This window comes from Thamnophis elegans, chromosome 17, assembly GCF_009769535.1.
Source record: "Thamnophis elegans isolate rThaEle1 chromosome 17, rThaEle1.pri, whole genome shotgun sequence".
In the NCBI taxonomy this organism is placed as follows: domain Eukaryota; kingdom Metazoa; phylum Chordata; class Lepidosauria; order Squamata; family Colubridae; genus Thamnophis; species Thamnophis elegans.
In genome coordinates, this window is record NC_045557.1 from 4,821,004 (window position 1) to 4,840,372 (window position 19,369).

Consider the following 19,369-nt stretch of genomic DNA (forward strand, 5'->3'; position numbering starts at 1 on the left):
GATTTGAACCTGGGTCCTTCCTCAGTTGATGCACACGGGCCTACTCAGAAATCAAAGGCTTGTTTACATTAGTTGTAGTCCATTGGACCTCTTTTATGATTTAAAGAAAAAAGTTCTGCGTAAATAATGATATGGGGGGAGATTTGGGTTTCAGTTCATAGATAGATTAGATTAGTTTACATAGATAGATAGACAGAAAGACAATGGATATTAGATAGATGATAGATAGATAGATAGATAGTATATAGATAGATATAGATGATAGATAGATAGATAGATAGATAGTAGATAGATAGATAGATATAGATAGAAGAGAGAAAGAGAGACAGATAGAGATATAGATAGATAAAGAGATAAATAGATAGATAATAATGAAAGGAACAGAAGGAAGATAATAGATAGAGAAGGAAGACAGGCAGGAAAGAAGTAGATGGATAAGAGAGAGAGAGAATGATAAAAAAGATGGAAGATAATAGGGAAGGAGGATGGATAAGAGAGATAGACAAACAAAGAGAAAAATGGATATCAAATTTATATTAGATGAATAGATAAATGATAGGCATAATGTAAAAAAGTCAGACAACTATACAGATAGATGGATATAAATAGACATGAATAATAGATATAAGGATTTATCTACATTATATCTATCTGCCTCTACCATCCATCTCTCTCTCCCTCCCCCCCCCCTCTCTCAGGACCCCCGACCCCTTTTGGGGTCTTTCACCGGGATCGAGGACGATGAAGACGACGAGGATGATCTGGATTTTCAGGAAAACCACTTTTCCCCCGATGGCTTCACTTTCGGCTTCAGCTTTGAGCCAGGCGGGATTCGCTTCCACGACCAGTTTGGCTTCCAGGAACTCTTCCGAGATTTTAACAACTTCTTCAACGACATCGGAAGCCGGAGTCTCCCTGCCCGTCCTTCGGTGGGTGACCTTGGGGGGGGGGGGGAATCTGGCCCAGTTGAAATCTGGAGGGATAATCCGGTTTTGATCCAGTGGTTTGAAGCATTTCTTTCCCTCCCTCTATTCTTTCCTCCTTGCATTTTCCTTCCTCTCTATTGTTCCCTCTTTCCTTCCATCCATCTTTTCCTTCCTTCCTCTCTTTATTCTTCCCTCCTTGCTTCCTTCTTTCTGCTCCCTTCTCTTCCCTTCCTTCCTTCCTCTCTTTATCTTCCTTCTTCCCTCCCTCCTTCCCTCTATTCCTTTCTTCCTCTCTATTACTCCTCCCTGCTTTCCTCTTTCTTCATCTTTCCTTCCCTCTCCTCCTAATCCTTCCTTTAATCAATCCTTATTACTTATTTTCTCTCTCCTTACCTCTTTCCTTCCTTCCTCTATTCCTTCCTCCCCTCTCTTTATTCCTCCCCCTTGCTTCCTTCTTTCTGCTCCTTTTCCTTCCCTTTCTCCTTTCTTCCTTCCTTCCCCTCTTTATTCTTCCTTCCTCCCGCCCTCTTTCCTCTATTCTTTCTTCCTGTCTCTATTACTACCTCCCTCTTTCCTTCTTTTCCTCTTTTTCCTTCCTCTCTATTCCTTCCTTCCTCTCTTTATTCTTCCTTCCCTTCCCTTCCTTCCCTCATCCGTCTCCTCCTCCCTTTTTCCCTTCCTCCCCTCTTATCCTTCCTTTATCTTCCTCCTCCTTCCTTCCTTCCTTCCTTCCACTCTTCCTTCTCCCTCCATTCCTCTTTCCTTCCCCCCTCTCTTTATTCCTCTTTTTTCCTTCCTTCCTGCTTTCCTTCCTTCCCTCTTTCCTTCCTTCCTCTCTATTCCTCCCTCCCTGCTTTCCTCTTTCTTCCTTCCGTCCTCTTATTCCTTCCTTCCCCCTCCTCCTTCCCTTTATTCCTCCCCTCCCTCCCTTTCATTTCAGTCCATCCCTCCCACTCCCCTGCTTCTGAATCTTAAGATCCCCCTTTTTTCCTCCCCCCAGAATCCCCTTGCTTGGACTGCCGCCCGCCTTCCGCCAGCCCCCCTACTGACAAGGACAGACCCTCCGTGATTCGATTCTGAATTCCCGGACATCCAAAGCCGCGAGCAGACAGGGTCCCAATCCCCCTATTTCGGAGGGGACTCTGGACCCCTTTCCGAGGGGTAAGTTGGGCTCGTGGTCTGGGGGATGGGTGGGTAGGAGGGAGGGAGGGAGAAATCGGCTCCTGTAACCCCCCCCCCCCCCCCCGACTTTCCCCATTCGACTTTCCTTGAATTTCCCAACACTGAAAGGGTTTTATTTTATTTTTTTCTTTGCGATCTGATAATCTTTTTCTCTCTTTCTTCTTTTTGTAGTTTCAAGGGAGCCAATCGGATGCCCCTGATTCGAAAGATTCCCGCAAAGAGGATGGAGGTCCAGAGGCTGAATTTTGGCCAAGATATCGTGGTTTGCCCCAGGGGGAATGGAGTGGGGGCAAATATTTGTAGCATTTTCAACCATTGTCTGATTCAGATGAGAGCTTTTTCTGAATATTTGCAGTCTTTTTTTAAAGGTCTGATAGCCAATCAACCAAGTTATTTATTTATGCTCATAGGAAGAGCACAAGGCGGCAGAAGACGACAAAGATGCAAACTTTTAAAAGCTAAAGAAAAATCCCCAAATGAAAGATAAAAAAAAACGAGAGAGAGAGAGAGATGATAGATAATAGATATTGATAGAGAGATGATTGATAGATGTTAGATAGACAGACAGATAGATGATAGAGACGGATGGATAGATGGATAGATAGAAGATAGATTATAGATATACAGACATAGATTGATAGTTGATAGATTGATAGATAATAGATTGATAGTATAGATATAGATAGATAGATGAGAGCGAAATAATAGAGATAGCTATAGACAGATAGATGACAGATAGATATATAAATAGAGATAGATAGATATATGAGATAGATAGATAAATAGATGATAGATAAATCTATCATCTATCTCTCCCTTTCTCATATCTATATCTATTATCTAGCTCTATCATCTATCTATCTATCTATCTATCTCTATCTATCTATCTATCTATCTATCTATCTATTATCTATATAATTATCTACTCTCATTTCTATCTTTGTCTGTCTATCTGTATATATAGGTATTATAGATGATTGATAGATGATAGATAGACAGACAAATAGATGATAGATAGATAATAGAGTAGGATAGATAGATAGATAGATAGATACAGAGACAGTAGATAGAGAGATACAATAGATAGGTAGACAGATAGATAGAGAGATACAAATAGATAGATAGATATAGATGATAGATAGATGATAGATGATAGAGGTGTATATAAATACACAAGGTAGAAACATTTAAAAATTAATATATGCATAGATTAAAAAAACTCTAAAAACAAAACCCATGACGGTATAAAAGTATTTTTAAAAAAAAAAAAAATAGAAAGCTAATTCAGTTTAATGAAACCTATCATAATTCAAAAACTTCTCAACCAAAAATTGCTAGAATGTTGGCCGGGCCTACCAAACTAGATCTTATCCAGTGGGAAGAAAACATTTTTGTTTTTTTGGGACTCGGGAACTCCTTGCCACCAGATAAGTTTGGCGGCCACTGAATTACGCAGGGCAATCCAGAGAAATACCCAGGGAAAGAACGAAGGCTGCCGGAGCCTTATCTCTGCAGCCAAACCTATTAAATAATCCCAATTTATGACTTCGGATTAATCATTAGCCGGCCTTTGGTCACCTAAGTCTGCGACGCAGGAGGGAGAGATAACGCTTTAAAAACTAAATCATAAACTCCAGAGTTAAACCGCTTCCAACCCAAACACTTCTATTTACCTCCTTTCTCAGAGCTTTCGGGCGGTTCCGCTCCGGGTTTCTAGTCCACATTGTGGCAGAACAAACACAGAAGCTCCCTTTTTCTTTGTCTTCTGGCCAAACGGCGTTATAAAACGTCACAAGCGCACCGAAGAGGTGCTCACGGGGAGTCCCTCGACTTACAACCGAGTACTCCCTTGGTGACCATTCGACAGTACCTCGAAAGTCCTCAGAAAGATTACTGGTTTCACGAAGGTCCAGAGGGCCGCCCTTCCCATGCGGGTTTCGCTGAACGACCACAGATTCACTTAACAACCGCCGGGCAGATGGGGGTTGGGGAGAAACGGGTCATAAATTGATTGTGTCATGACTTGCTTAGTGACCATCACGATACAAATAGATACAATAGATAGATTGATAGATGAGAGAGAGAGAGAGAGAGAGAGATAGATAGAGATATAGATAGATAGATAGATAGATAGATAGATAGATAGATAGATAGATAGATAGATGATAGATAGATAGATGATAGATAGATGATAGATAGAGATATAGATGATCGAGATATAGATAGAGAGAGATAGAGATGATAGATGGATGGATGGATGGATCGATAGATAGATAGATAGATGATATATAGATAGATAGATAGATAGATAGATATATAGATATAGATGATAGATGATAGATAGATATAGATAGATAGATGATAGAGATAGAGATAGATAGATAGAGAGAGATATATAGATAGATGATAGATAGATTAGATAGATAGATAGATAGATATAGATAGAGATATGAGATATAGAGATAGAGATAGATGAGATAGATGATAGATAGAGATATAGATAGATAGATAGAGTATAGATGATAGAGATAGATAATAGATAATAGATAGATAATATAAAAAGAGATAGATAGATAGATGATAGATAAATTGATGATAGATAGATAGACAGACAGATAGAGATAGAGATAGATAGATACATAGAGATAGATAGATGATAGATAGATTGATAGAGATAGATATAGATAGATAGATAGATACTAGATAGATGATAGAGATAGATAGATAGATAGATAGATAGATGATAGATAGATAGATAGATAGATAGATAGAGATAAATAGAGATAGATAGATATAGATAGATAGAGAAATAGAGATAGATAGATGATAGATAGATAGATAGATAGATAGATAGATAGATAAGGGGCGGGCTTCCTTATTGTCGTAAGTCAAGGACCAACCACGTTTGACTTAATGGTCTTGGAACGCTGGTGGGGATCAAGGCGTGCGCCGCTCGGACTCCAAAACCCATCATGCCCCTCTTATTTATGTCTTGTTTTCTCTCTGGATCTCGGTTTCCTTCCCTCTTTTCCCCTCACAGATCTCGATTCTCAAGTGACTTCCAAAGGTTTGCAAGCCATTCTACCTCCCGCCCAGCCCCGGTCGTATTTCAAAAGCGTCTCCGTCACAAAAGTGATGGCCCCGATGGGGTGAGTGCCACCGGTTTTAAAAAAAAACAAAAACAAAAAAAACCTCCCAAGTTTCTAGTCCTCATAAAAACTCGAAAACTCCCGCCCCTTTTTCAAAGCCGTTTCTCTGAACTTCTGGCCGTTTTGTGGTCCTCCTGGTTTTTAGACGGTCGAGGAACGCCGGACGGTGCGCGACAGCCAGGGTCACGAGGAGACGGTCGTTACTCGGAGCCCAGGGCCCGATGACGGCCTGGCGAGAGCCCACGTGAGTCCCGCTTCCCAACTACCATCCGGGGGGTTCGGAGGAGGGGGGGGGGAGACACACATCCCTTTTGATTTATTTATATTTTTGACCAGAGTTCGCCAACGCGCGTTTCTAGTCCCTCATGGTGAGTAGATTGGAATCGGGCCAAGCGAAAGAACCATGAATGGGAATCTCTTGTAGAGAAATGGGAATAAAAGATCAGTGGGAATTCTCTTCCCCCCCCCCCCCCCCCCGGGTGTTTCTCAGGAGATCCGGTCCCTTTCAGCCCTGGCCCGGATGGAGACTTGAGTGACACCAGTTCGATTCTCAACACCTTTTTCCGCCGCTGGTTCCCGAACCAGTAATTCCTTTGGCAGAGAGGCAGGTAAGGGCGAAGCATCTCGCTGCCCAGTTGGCGTTTTCTCTACTTAAGCCTTGCCCTCCCTCCATATGGTTCAGTTTGGTCTAGTAGTGAAGGCTGGAGACCAGGAGACTGGGAGTTCTAGTCCCGCCTTAAGCGTGAAACCCGGCTGGGTGACTTTTGGAGCCAATCACCAGGAGACTGGGAGTTCTAGTCCCACCTTAAGCGTGAAACCCGGCTGGGTGACTTTTGAGTCAATCACCAGGAGACTGGGAGTTCTAGTCCCACCTTAAGTGTGAAAGCCGGCTGGGTGACTTTGGGCCAATCACCAGGAGACTGGGAGTTCTAGTCCCACCTTAAGCGTGAAAGCCGGCTGGGTGACTTTGGGCCAATCACCTGGAGATTGGGAATTCTAGTCCCACCTTAAGCGTGAAAAGCTGGCTGGGTGACTTTTGAGCCAATCACCAGGAGACTGGGAGTTCTAGTGCCACCTTAAGCGTGAAAGCCGGTTGGGTGATTTTGGGCCCATCACCAGGAGACTGGGAGTTCTAGTCCCACCTTAAGCGTGAAAGCCGGCTGGGTGACATTCAGCCAATCACCTGGAGATTGGGAATTCTAGTCCCACCTTAAGCGTGAAAGCTGGCTGGGTGACTTTTGAGCCAATCACCAGGAGACTGGGAGTTCTAGTGCCACCTTAAGCGTGAAAGCCGGTTGGGTGATTTTGGGCCCATCACCAGGAGACTGGGAGTTCTAGTCCCACCTTAAGCGTGAAAGCCGGCTGGGTGACATTCAGCCAATCACCTGGAGATTGGGAGTTCTAGTCCCACCTTAAGCGTGAAAGCTGGCTGGGTGACTTTTGAGCCAATCACCAGGAGACTGGGAGTTCTAGTGCCACCTTAAGCGTGAAAGCCGGTTGGGTGATTTTGGGCCCATCACCAGGAGACTGGGAGTTCTAGTCCCACCTTAAGCGTGAAAGCCGGCTGGGTGACTTTTGAGCCAATCACCAGGAGACTGGGAGTTCTAGTGCCACCTTAAGCGTGAAAGCCGGTTGGGTGATTTTGGGCCCATCACCAGGAGACTGGGAGTTCTAGTCCCACCTTAAGCGTGAAAGCCGGCTGGGTGACATTCAGCCAATCACCTGGAGATTGGGAGTTCTAGTCCCACCTTAAGCGTGAAAGCTGGCTGGGTGACTTTTGAGCCAATCACCAGGAGACTGGGAGTTCTAGTCCCACCTTAAGCATGAAAGCCAGCTGGGTGACTTTGGGCCAATCACCAGGAGACGGGGAGTTGTAGGATATTGTATGTATGAATGAATGATGTAGATATAAGTGTATATAAGCATGTGAATATGTGTATATGCATATATGTTACATTTATATTTATATTTATTTATATACTAATTTTCCCCCCAGGTTTCTATGCATTTCCTGAACTGCCTCCTCTTCTTCTTTGTAGCCTGAAAATAGGACAAATAAAATAACTTATTTATGCTTGAGGTTGGTCTGCGTGCTGTTTTTTTCCCTCCCCCCTTTTGAAGATTTGGGGAGGGGGAGAAGACCCTGTTGAACCCCCCCCCCTTTCTGGTTCCCAGAGTCTGGGAATACTGCAGATAGAGTGTTCCTGCAAGCTGGAGGTTCTCCGGTGCTGCCGGAGAAGGCATCGCAGCTCACCCTCCCCTCCCGATCACAACGGCGCCCGTTGCTAAGCGAGACCGTTGCTAACGTCAGCCTCGCCCCATATATGGCCACCTCTGCTGCCGTTAAGTGAACTCTCTGCCATTAAGCGAGCTTCGTCCTGCCCCCGGTTCGGCGAGTCCCCGTCTCCCTCCTCCCCCCTTGACTTCGCTCGTCGGAAAAGCAGCGAAACGGGATCGCGCGACCTCTGCAACCGTCGTAAATATGAGTCATCCCCTTAAGTGTCCGAATTCCAATCTCGTGTCCCTCCCAACCGTCATAAATACGACTCTGTTGTCTTCAGCGTCTGGATTTCGATCACGGGGACTCCGCACGGCCAGGAGCATGAAACGCTCCCCTCTTTTTTGCCGTTCAGCTCATTAAGCGAACCGCCGTAAGCCGAGGACTTAGAAGCACAAACTCCTAAATTTTAAACAAAAATCCCTTTTTCCCCCCTTAAGATTCGAACCCAAAAGCACCCGGGATGCCCCTATGCCCGGCCCTGCCCTTCCCTTAACCCCCATCCAACCTGGCAGGGCTGCCCTTGGGCGTGTCCCGGGTGCGGGAGAGGCCCGTGCGTGCACAACACCTCTGTGTGTGTGTGTTTGTGTACCGTTCCAACATCCCAAAGGGCAAGGCCGCCTGCAGAATGCCAAGATGCCAAAAACGGGTGCCAAGGATTCGCACCCAAGCCAAACACCCCCGAGGGTGCAAAATACCCCCCGCTTGCCCTGGGCGAGCCTCCACCACCTCAGCAAGTCTACCTTTCTCTCTCTCCCCCCCACCCACCCTCGGACTTCCAGAGGCCGGGCTGGGCCTCTCCCCTCGCGCCACCCTCCCACACCGCTGACCGTTCCCCGGCCCGTCCTGTCCTTTGCCCTTACATAACGAGGTAATTAATCAACCTTGAATAATTAGCGGTTATCATCCTCCTCATCGGCCGGGGCAAGGAGCTTTGTGGGCGGAGGAGGCATTAGATGTATATATATATATATATATATATATATTGCCTTGCGCCAGGCTGGTTCTCTGTTTCTCTCTCTCTCTCTCTTGCCTTCGCCATGTCTTATGCCCGCTGCCTGGGCACGCTTCGAAGCCGTTGCAGGATCCACAGCCACCTCCTGCGGCAATGCCTGGCGGAGTTCCTTGGCGTCTTCCTTTTAATTGTGAGTTTGCCCAGGTGTGGGGCAGGGGGGGGGCATGGGGCGGCGGGCGGGGGGTTTACCAGCTGAGAAGGGAAACACCCCCCCCCGACGCCGTGGGAAGGGCCATGGGGTTTGTCCAGGTGGGCAAAAAAGGAGAATTTGGAGAGGGGGGGGCGTTGGGGAGAGGCAGGGGGGGGAGTCTGGGGAGTGGGGGGCGGTTTTGGAGAAAGAGCAACTTTGAAGGTTGGAAGGAGTGGAGGAGGATCTTCGAACGGGTGAAGGGAAGAAGTGAGTGGAACGAATCAAAAGGAGGTGAAGGGGGTTATAAGTTATAGTAATCGAGAAATAACATTTACTTCTGTCTTCCTTTAATTTATTTCCCCCTTCTTCTTCTCTGTCCTCCCTTCTCTCTCTCTCGCTTGTTCCTTTCGTCCGTCCTTATCCTTCCTTCCCACCCTCCTCTTTCCTCCTTTTCCTTATCCCTCCTTCTTTCCTCCCTCATCTCTCCCTTCTTCCCTCTGTTTTTCCCTTTCTTCCCTCTCTTCCAACTCCCCTTTCCTTCCTTCTTTTCCCTCATCCCTCCCTTCTTCCCTCTCTCTTGTTCCCTTCCTTCCCTATCCTTCCCATTCCTTTTTCCCTTCCTTCCTTAATCTTTCCTCCCTCCCTCATCCCTCCTTCCCTCCCTTACCCCTCTCGCTTGTTCTGTTCTTCCTTCCCTATTCTTCCATTCAACTTTTCATTCCCTTTTCCCCCTCATCCGGCACTTCTTCCCTCTATCCCTTGTTCCCCTTTTTTCCTTCTCTATCCTTCCCACTCCCCTTTTCCTTCCCTTCCTTTATTCCGCTTTCCTCCCTCCCTCATCCCTCCCTCTCCCTTCTTCCCTTCCTTTCTTCCTTCCCTATCTTTCCCACTTCCCTTCCTTCCCCTTCCTTCCTTCTTTCCCCTCATCCTTCCCTTCCCTTCTCTTTCCCTCCTCTCCTTCCTTCCTTTCCCCTTCCCTTCTTTATCCTTCCTTCTTTCCCCTCATCCTTCCTTCCTTCCCTTCTCTTTCCCTCCTCTCCTTCCTTCTCCTTCCTTCCTTCTTTCCCCTCATCCTTTCCTTCCTTCCTTCCTTCCTTTCTCTTTCCCTCCTCTCCTTCCTTCCCTTCCCCTTCCCTTCTTTCTCCTTCCTTTCTTCTTTCCCCTCATCCTTCCCTTCCTTCCTTCCCTTCTCTTTCCCTCCTCTCCTTCCTTCCCTTCCCCTTCTCTTCTTTCTCCTTCCTTCCTTCTTTCTTTCCCTTCTTCCTTCCCTTCTCTTTCCCTCCTCTCCTTCCTTCCCTTCCTTCCCCTTCCTTCCTTCTTTCCTCTCATCCTTCCCTTCCCTTCTCTTTCCCTCCCCTCCTTTCTTCCCTTCCCCTTCCCTTCCTTCCTCCTTCTTTCCTCCAGCTGCTTCTCTTCTCTGAAACGTAAAATCACCCAAAGGCAGACACGGCTCGCCATTCCCGGAGAGACGGCCGAGTCAAAACCCCGCGTGCTTCCATGTGTGTAAACACGCCTCTTTTTGCACAACTGGGGTTTCACGCAGCCGAGCGCGGGCCGCCTCTCCTGACCTGCGGAGTTATTTATTCGCTTGGAAGGGAATATTTTGCCCTCCCTGGTACATCTTTAACTCCAAAGTGCAAATATTTAGTTGTCTTTTAAACAGCTGCAGGGGAAGAGAAAAACCACAAATTCCAAACTACGGGTAGCTTGGCAACTCGAAGTTACGACGGCCGCAGGTGTCCTGGGCTCACTCTTGCGACTTTCCAACGAGTCCAAGATTCACTTAACAACCGGATTCATAACCCGCTTCCCAAAGGTCGTAAAACAGGGGACGGGAACCTCCTTAACGGCGGCCTCCTCGCTTAGCAAGACAAGTTTCGTCCTGCTCATAAAAATGCCTTCCATTCCTTGCCCGCAAAGGGAGCGAGATCAAACAGCAAGCCCATCCGCGCAGCTGGAGGGAAAATAGGTTGCAAGCACAGCCAGCTTTCGTCCTTCTGGCCTAGATTTCTCGCCGCGGGGAGTTGTCGGTATCTATCCGGATTCTTCTGAGGCTTTTCTGAGCTGTCAATCATCCCCCGGGGAGGGGGGGGGGAGAAAAAATAATTCCTTTGAATTTGGAAAGTGTTTTTCTCCTGCACCCAGCCCTGGAGTGGGCGAAGCGAAAACGGAGGAGCGCGTCTCTCTCACTCGGGACCGAGAATGGGGAAAGGCAGAGAAGCCGGTTTGGCTTCGTCTCTGCCAATTTGGCAAACCGGCTTTGTTGACCCGCAGGCTTGGTATCTTCGTAGTTGGCCAATAATCTTTTCCTTAGTCTTGGGCATCGATAATGGCCCAGATGCCCAACAACAGCTGTCTTGCGCCTCACATCTGGGAAGGCAGGGAGGAGAAGTGGGAAAGGAGGGAGGGAGGAAGAGAAAAGGAAGAGAAAAAGAGGGGGAGGAAAGGAGGGAGGGAGGGAGCGATGGAGATGACAGACGCAGGAAGGAATAGAAAGAGAAGGGAAGTAGGGAGGGAGGCAAAGAGAAAGGAGGAACGAGGAAGAAAGGAAAGGAGAGAGGGACAAGGAAGGAAGGGATGAAAAGAGGGAAGGAAGGAAGGAAGGTGGGACGATGGGAAGGAAAGGGAGGGAGGGAGAAAAAAGAAAGAAAAGGAGAAGGAGGGAGGGAAGAGATGGAAATGACAGAGGAAGGAAGCAATAGAGGGAAAGAAAGAAGAAAAAAGAGAAAGGAGGGGAAGGAGGAAAAAAGGAAGAAAAAGAGGAAGAAGGAGATGAAAATGACAGAGGAAGGAAGGAATAGAAAGAGAAGGGAGAGAGGAAGGAAGGGAGGGAGGGAAGGAAAGGAGAGAGAGAGGGATAAGGAAAGGAATAGAGAGGGAAGGAAGGAAAGAAGAAAAAAGGAGGGGAGGGAGGAAAAAAGGAAGAAAAAGAGAGGAAGGAGATGGAAATGACAGAGGAAGGAAGGAATAGAAAGAGAGAAGGGAGAGGAAGGAGGGAGGGAAGGAAAGGAGAGAGAGAGGGAGAAGGAAGTAATAGAGGGAAGGAAGGAAAGAAGAAAAAAGCAAAGGAGGGAGGGACGAAAAAAGGAATAAAAAGAGAGGAAGGAGAGAAGGAGATGGAAATGCAGAGGAAGGAAGGAATAGAAAGAGAGAAGGAGAGAGGAAATAAGGCGGGAAGGAAGGAAAGTAGCGAGCCATAGGATAAGGAAAATATAGGGAAAGGAATTAAAGAAGGAGCGAGGGATGGAAAGAGAGAGAGGAAAGGAAAGGAGAGGAGTAGGGCGAGCTTGAGGTACATGGAAGGATTAAAAAAACGGAATGAAGTAAAAGATGAAGGATGGGGAAGAACCGAGGAAAGAGGAGGGTAAAAAGGGACATAAGGAATGGAAGGAGGAAAAGAGTAATGAACAGAGTAAGGAAGGACCAGAAATAGAGAAGGGAGAGAAGGAGGGAAGTAGGGAGGGAAGGAAGGAAGAGAGGAGGAGAAGGAAAGGAAGGAGGGAGTCAGGGAAGGAGGGGAAGAGACAGTCCTTCATTTCCCCTTTCCTTCTTTTTCTAGGTCCTCACTCTTAGCGCTTCGGCCCAAAGCGTCACCAGCGAAGGAACCAAAGGAAATTTTTTAAGCTCCTCTTTAGCCAGCGGAGTGGCTGTGATGGTGGCCGTCCACGTCTCCGGGGGCGTCTCAGGTGGGGTTAACCCCCTGCGTCGTTAAGCGAATCGTCGGGTCATTAAGCAAAGCCAGTCTATCCCATGAATGGTTTGGGCTATTCATATAAGTAGCATGGCTGGGGGATTCTGGGAGTTGAAGTCCCCAACTCTTAAAGCATGCAAACTGGGGGATTCTGGGAGTGGAAGCCCACCCCTCTTAAAGCATGCAAAATGGGGGATTCTGGGAATTAAAGCCCACCCCTCTTAAAGCATGCAAACTGGGGGATTCTGGGGGTCGAAGCCCACCCCTCTTAAAGCATGCAAAATGGGGGATTCTGGAAGTTAAAGTGACCAAAGTGGAGAAATAATATAATAGTTAATAATGCTGTTGGATTTGATTGACAGGACTCTCTTTCTCTCTCTCTCTCTCTCCCCCTCTCCCCTCCAGGAGGACACCTGAATCCGGCCTTCTCGCTCGCCCTGTGCCTCCTGGCTCAGTTTCCCTGGTGGAAACTGCCCCTTTATTTTCTCATCCAAGTCCTGGGGGCGTTTGTGGGCGCTGGCACAGTCTACCTCCTTTATTACGGTAACCAGATCGCCCGGGTGAAGGGGTTGTGTGTGTGTGTGTGTGTGTGTGTGTGTGTGTGTGTCAATCTTGTCCAGCTGCCCCCTTTTGGGTCCCGATGGCCCTTGGTCCTGCAGAGGCCAAAGTAAACCAGAAGGCAAGGGTGAACTTGGGGTTCGAAGGAACACTGAGGACTAGTCGCTTAAAGAAGCTGTTCCGAGGATCAACGCAGCCCTTCTCAGTTCATTCGGGGCCCATCCTCCGCGGTCAGCCGGGGAGGGGGCCTACGATTAATGCTACTCTTGTGTGTGGGGGTTATCTCTCTCTCTCTTCTGGCAGACGCCATTCACAGCTACAGTAATGGGACTCTCAGAGTGACAGGTGTCCGGGAAACGGCCTCCATCTTTGCCACCTACCCCGCCCCTTACCTGTCCATCCCCAATGGATTTTTTGACCAGGTGAGATATTGGTTCTCTTTTGCGTGCTCATCCAGATCCTTCCTGCGTTATCCCTCCCTTCTTCTTCCCTCTCCCCCTCCCTTCCCTCTCCCTTGTTCCCTCATTCCCTTCTTTCCTTCCTTCCCTATCCCTCCCAACATCATCCTTTCCTTCTTTCCTTTCTTCCTTTCCCTTTCTTCCATCCCTCTTCTTTCCCTTCCCATTCCTTTCCCCCCCTTTTCTCCTTCCTTCCTTCTTTCCTTATCCCATCCTTCTTCTTCCCTCTCTCCCTCCCTTCACTATCCCTCTTTCCTTCCTTCCCTTCCTTCTCTACCCCTCCCAACATCCTCCGTTCCTTTCCTTCTTTCCTCTTTCCTTTCCTTCTTTCCTCTTTCCTCCCTTCTTCTTCCCTTCCTTTCCTCCCTCTATTCCTTCCTTCTTGTCATTTCTATCTCCTCCCTCCCTCTTTTTTCTTCCTTTTTTCTTCCTCTCTCCCTCGCTTCCTTCCTTTCTTCCTTCCCTCCCTTCCCTCCCTCTATTCCTCCCTCCCTCTGTCATTTCCCTCCCTCTTTTTCTTTCTTTTTTCTCCCTCCCTCTTTCCCTTTTCCTCCCATCGTCTCATCCTTCTTCCTCCTTTCCTCTTTCTATTCCTTCCTTCCTCTGTCATTTCCTCCTTACTCTCTCCTCTCCTCCCTCCCCTTTTTCTTCCTCCCTCCCCATCCTTTCTCCCTTTTTTCCTCTCTTCCTTCTACTCTCCTCCCTTCTTTCCTCCCCTCCCTCTATTCCTCCCTCTGTCGTTTCAGTCTCCTCCTTCCCTCCCTCTCCTTTTCCCTTCCTCCTTCATTTCCTCCTTACTCTCTCCTCTCCTCCCTCCCCTTTTCTCTCCCTTTCTTTCTTCCTCCCTCCCCATCCTTTCTCCCTTTTTTCCTCTCTTCCTTCTACTCTCCTCCCTTCTTTCCTCCCCTCCCTCTATTCCTCCCTCTGTCGTTTCCATCTCCTCCTTCCTTCCCTTTCCTTTTCCCTTCCTCCTTCCCTCCCTCCCTGGATTTCTGATGCTCTCTTCTCCTTCCTGCCTCTTTCCCCAGGTGCTGGGCACAGGAGTTCTGGTGCTGGGTATCCTGGCCATTATCGATGCCCGGAATAAACGCATCCCACCCGGATTGGATCCGTTGGCTGTCGGGCTCTTGGTCTTCGCACTCAGCGTATCTATGGGTGCTAACTGCAGCTGCGCCATCAACCCAGCTCGGGATTTGGGGCCACGCCTGTTCACCTACGTCGCCGGGTGGGGCCCGCAGGTATTCAGGTGGGTGTCGACCCCCCCTTCCTATTCCTACTGAGAAGGCCAAGCGAGGGGTGTTAAAGAGCCGAGGTGGCGCAGTGGTTAAATGCAGCACTGCAGGCCACTTCAGCTGACTGCAGTTCTGCAGTTCAGCGGTTCTAATCTCACCGGCTCAAGGTTGACTCAGCCTTCCATCCTTCCGAGGTGGGTAAAATGAGGACCCGGATTGTTGTTGGGGGCAATATGCTGACTCTGTAAACCGCTTAGAGAGGGCTGAAAGCCCTATGAAGCGGTATATAAGTCTAACTGCTATTGCTATTGCTATTGCTATTGCTATTGCTAAACTCCAAATGCAGAAACTGTTAATAATTACAACTTGATTATAAATGTTAGTTCTGCGGGAAATCTACCCCTCTCGCCAAAATAGCTCAAAATTCAGTAAATATACACCCTCGGGTGGGTGTTTCCCCCCCCCCCCCCGGCCCTCTTCTATATTCTAGACAGGTAGTCCTGGATTTACAACCACAAATGGAGATTTCTTTTTTGTTTGTTTGTTTTGAAATTTTTTTAATTGGTTTTATTACAGAAAAAGCACAAAAAAAAAAAAGAATCATCTTTCATTACATCTTGTAGAAAGCATATCCATTGGTCACAAGTATATTTCGTGCGTTCCTTCCACACTCACAATGTATTCCATTCGGTTTGAATTGTACATTTTAAAATTTATGTATTTTACTATCACCATACCACCAATTTTCATTTTAATTAAGATTTTAAGGAGCACAGCCACCTGCTGGCAATTCCCCCCCCCCGCCCCCCAGTCTCAATCAATCTGCCATATCTTTACATCTTTATAACATATTCTAAAAAAATGTCAATTAATAGGATAGCTAACCTTTCCTCTCCCTAACAGGAGACGCCCTAGGACGTCGTAACATGTTTTCGTAATATGCGTGCAGATCCAAGCAGTGCGGCCTTTTGCATTTGACTGATGGGGATTTTGTCAATTTTTAACTGTTTTAAATGTAATTCCAGTGCTTTTGGAATAGCACCCAGTGTGCCAATTACCACTGGAATTACCACTGCTGGTTTGTGCCATAGTCGTTGAATTTCTATTTTTAAGTCCTGGTATTTTGCGATTATTATTATTGTTGTTGTTGTTATTGTTGTTCTTGTTAGCTAGAGGTTATTTACTATTTTTCTCACCTCTCCTCTCCACAGGGGCAAAAAAAACTTTACCTTTATAACCATCTCTAAACAACAATCTATTAATATGTGTTAACAAAATGACCATTTAAAATCTCAAACAATCTAAGAAATGTTGACATTTCTAGTTGATAATCACCAATCGATCGATAAGAAAAGTATGTATTTCATATTACATAGTTTAATAGCAGTGAGGATTATCTTCGCCCAATCCTGGAAATACGAAGATACGCCACTTCGAGAGGAAGAGATACAATAATACAATACAATAGCAGAGTTGGAAGGGACCTGGGAGGTCTTCTAGTCCAACCCCCTGCCTAGGCAGGAAACCCTATACCATTTCATACAAATGGCTATCCAACATCTTCTTAAAGACTTCCAGTGTTGGGGCATTCACAACTTCTGGAGGCAACTTCTGTTCCACTGATTAATTGTTCTCACTGTCAGGAAATTTCTCCTCAGTTCTAAGTTGCTTCTCTCCTTGATTAGTTTCCACCCATTGCTTCTTGTTCTGCCCTCAGGTGCCTTGGAAAGATAGGGAAGAAGGTATTAGATTTCTGAGAAACGGACAGATTGGCATTGCAAATTGAAGAGAAAAAAGATGGCAAGAGGTGGAGATTAAGAATGTCAATTCATAAACTCCAGCAATAATTTACCCAGACAACACGATGTTCGTTAAGCACTATTTAATAGAAAACCGATTTTAAAAATAAAAATAAACTAAACTAAGCTAAAAAAAAACATCTCAGCAACTTCGCTTAACGGATGTTAAGCGAGAAAGGTCCTTAAAAAAACGGGACGAAGCTCACTTAACCACTGTCTCGCTTAGCAGCGGGAATCTCGTGCTTCATTCTGGTCGTAAGACAAGGCGCGGTGGCAGGGGGCTGGGGTTGGACTAGATGACCTACAAGGCCCCTTCCAACTCTTGTCAACATATTTGTCACTCGATGTGTGTTAACTTTATGTTCCCTCTCTGCTTTTCCCTCTTCCAGCGCCGGGCAATGTTGGTGGTGGGTTCCCATCGCCGCCCCCATGTTGGGGGCCACAGTTGGGACGGCGGTGTATCAATTCGGAGTCGAATTTCACCACCCGACAGATTCGAAAGAGCCGGAAAATTCGACGGCGGAAAAACAAGGAGGTGAGAAAGAAATAGATTTACCGGTTTACGTCGTTAACAGCTACGCCGAATCGTGGACAGGCGCTGGCACGGAGTCGGACGAACCCCCCAAATGAGACCTCCGACCAGGATGCTAAGAGAAACACCTTCCTCCTTTGTTGGATGTATTGGGTGGGGGCCATCTTCCTAAATTTGGGACCTGGAAAAGGGGGATTTGGGGGGGGGGAGTGACGGCGGCTGAAACGGACATCGGATATCCGAGAAAGGACCCATGGATGAAAATCGTCCTTCCGTTGCGTGTGAGTTTGACCGAAGCAGGGCCTTTTTCGCAGTGGCCCCTTCACTGTGTAAAAACAGCAAGAATTATCTCGCTGGTCGCGTTTTTGGGGTGAAAAGGGGGGCATCTGAGCCCCACAAGGCCATTCCAAGTCTCCAACAAGCATCTCCAGGCCCGTCGGCGGTGCCTTCCCGGGAAAACCAGCGCCGAGACGGGCACGATTGGACGGGTTTGGTTAAGATGTTGCTTCTTTTTCCACCCCGTTAAGAGGAACGCCGGAGACCTGAGCTAAGGATCTTTGGGGGGGGTGTTCTCCAAAGCGCACGTCTCAGAAATAAATTATTTATTTTCACCTCGGCATGGATGTGAGTAGCCCTCGACTTACAGCGGTCCGTTTAGCGACTGTCTGAACGTTCACAATGGCGCGGGGGAAAAAGTGAACGAGGACCGCGTCCATGTTCCCCTTTCGCGACCTTCCGACCAGGCGCGTTGACGGGGAAGCCCGATTCACTTTTTTAAAAAAACAGAGTTATGAACGTATCAGCGACGGCGATTCGCTTAACGTCGGTGGCAGGGAAGGTCGTAAGACTCACTTAACAAGTGTCCCATTGAACAGCAGAGACTTTGAACTCGATTGTGGTCGTAAATCGAGGACTCTCGGTATTAGCCCATTAAGATGCAGCCCTATTGGAGGAGGGAAGCCGAGAGGGGAAACTGAGGCAGCAGCATTCACTCCCAGGCTGAATCCACCCATTTCAGGGCTTGAAAAATTAAACTGCGGAGGCTACACAACAATTGTGTAACGCACGAGGCACAAAAGTCACATCCGAGGAAGAGAAATATGGGCCAAATGTAAGGAAGGGCCTGTAACCCTGATTGTCAGTTTCCTGGTTAGCTACGGCTGGCAGCCGAACGCAGGGTTAGATAAATCTCGAACCGGTTGGGTGAAACAATTTCCAGGAGCCAGAAATCTTACGGGGAGCCTCCTAAGCCAGCAGCAGTCTATCACATAAGTCCCTCCATCTTTTTTTTTTTTAAATTATTTATTTCCTGAGCTTTCGGGATGCTTCTGATTGGCTCCCCGAGGATCCAAGGATGACGATTGGCTTAAAAACGACCCCTCTTTTTTTAAAAAAAAATGCATACCGGTAAGTCCTCGATTTACGACAGCAACGGAGAACCCAGGACTGATGCGGCCGAGGCGAGGCCTTGGTTTAAGTCAGTTTTGCAACCTTGTGTGTGTGTGCGTGCGTGTGGTGTTTGCCGTCGTCCCTGCCACCGTCGTTAAGCGAATCCCTGCCCTGGCTACGTTGGTGATGCGGCCGTTCAGCGGATCGTCCGGCTTCGCCCATCCGAAGGTTTGTCCTAGAGGAAATAAATTGCAGGATTCTGAAAGTCTGGATGTTTAGATCGCATAAAGGGGGGGACGTTATTATGGTCGTTAAGTGTGAAAAAACACATTTTTAAGTTCGAATCTTAAAGAATTGTGGGGCCAGTTTGGAAGCTAAGATGCCCAGGAGGAGAATTGTGTGTGTGTGTGTGTTTTGCACAACCACAATCCCCTTTCCGTGTTGGAAATCTCCAAGGCTTTCTTGCGATTTTTATTTTTTGCGTTTTAAACTAGCTGGCACGCACTGCCACGTTCCCTAAAAGGCATCGTGGCACCGTGCTCCCCTTCCCAAAAAAAGGCGGGCATGGGGCGTGCCTCATTCCTGCCACTAGAGGCTCCTAAATTGTGTGTGTTTGTGTTTGTGTGTTTGTGTGTGGGGGGGTGTTGTGGGCTTGTGAGCACAAGACCGGCCCTAGGAATGTGGACTAGCGACAGATCTCGAGTCTTGTTTGGCCTGGAAAGGGAGCCCAGAACAACGGGGCGAAGGAGATCTCTCCCGTGGTGGAGAAGCGAAACTTCCAGGTTTTGTTTTGTCGGTTTGTCTGCGGGGTTGTGTGTCTTCCCACAACAGCATACACAACAGCAGCAAAATTGCAAGAAGGTGTCCTTCAACGCTAACAAGGCCTTTTGCCTCTCTAGAGTCTTTCTTTCTTCTTTCCTTCCTTCCTTCCCTTTCTTTCCTTCCTTCCCTCACTTCTATTTTCCTCCCTCCCTCCCTCCCTTTTTCTTTCCTTTTCCTTTCTTTCCTCCATCCCTCCCCTCTATTATCC

The 19,369-nt window shown here is 47.4% G+C and overlaps 1 protein-coding gene across 2 annotated transcripts; it reads left to right on the forward strand.

Moving 5' to 3' along the window:
- The first annotated feature begins 2,002 nt into the window (after window positions 1–2,002).
- Window positions 2,003–17,561, forward strand: AQP10 (aquaporin 10). Of its 2 annotated transcripts, XM_032234195.1 has the most exons (11): window positions 2,003–2,087; window positions 2,280–2,337; window positions 5,149–5,257; window positions 5,403–5,501; window positions 5,748–5,865; window positions 7,254–8,680; window positions 12,240–12,366; window positions 12,777–12,914; window positions 13,233–13,351; window positions 14,416–14,633; window positions 16,808–17,561. In XM_032234195.1, the coding sequence occupies exons 6-11, from the start codon at window positions 8,492–8,494 to the stop codon at window positions 17,046–17,048; spliced, it is 1,032 nt and encodes a 343-aa protein (XP_032090086.1). In that variant the 5' UTR covers window positions 2,003–2,087; window positions 2,280–2,337; window positions 5,149–5,257; window positions 5,403–5,501; window positions 5,748–5,865; window positions 7,254–8,491; the 3' UTR covers window positions 17,049–17,561. The 2 variants fall into 2 exon arrangements, 1 of the variants encoding a protein (XP_032090086.1); XR_004256710.1 differs by lacking the exons at window positions 12,240–12,366; window positions 12,777–12,914; window positions 13,233–13,351; window positions 14,416–14,633; window positions 16,808–17,561 and adding an exon at window positions 10,344–11,061.
- The last annotated feature ends 1,808 nt before the right edge of the window (window positions 17,562–19,369 follow it).

Excerpts from the sequence above, each read along its gene's own strand:
- AQP10 (XM_032234195.1), top strand. The coding sequence starts at position 8,492 with ATGTATATATATATATATATATATATATATTGCCTTGCGCCAGGCTGG. Across the intron at positions 8,681-12,239 it reads TTGGCGTCTTCCTTTTAATT|GTCCTCACTCTTAGCGCTTC; the intron begins GTGAGTTTGCCC and ends TTCTTTTTCTAG. Across the intron at positions 12,367-12,776 it reads CGTCTCCGGGGGCGTCTCAG|GAGGACACCTGAATCCGGCC; the intron begins GTGGGGTTAACC and ends TCTCCCCTCCAG.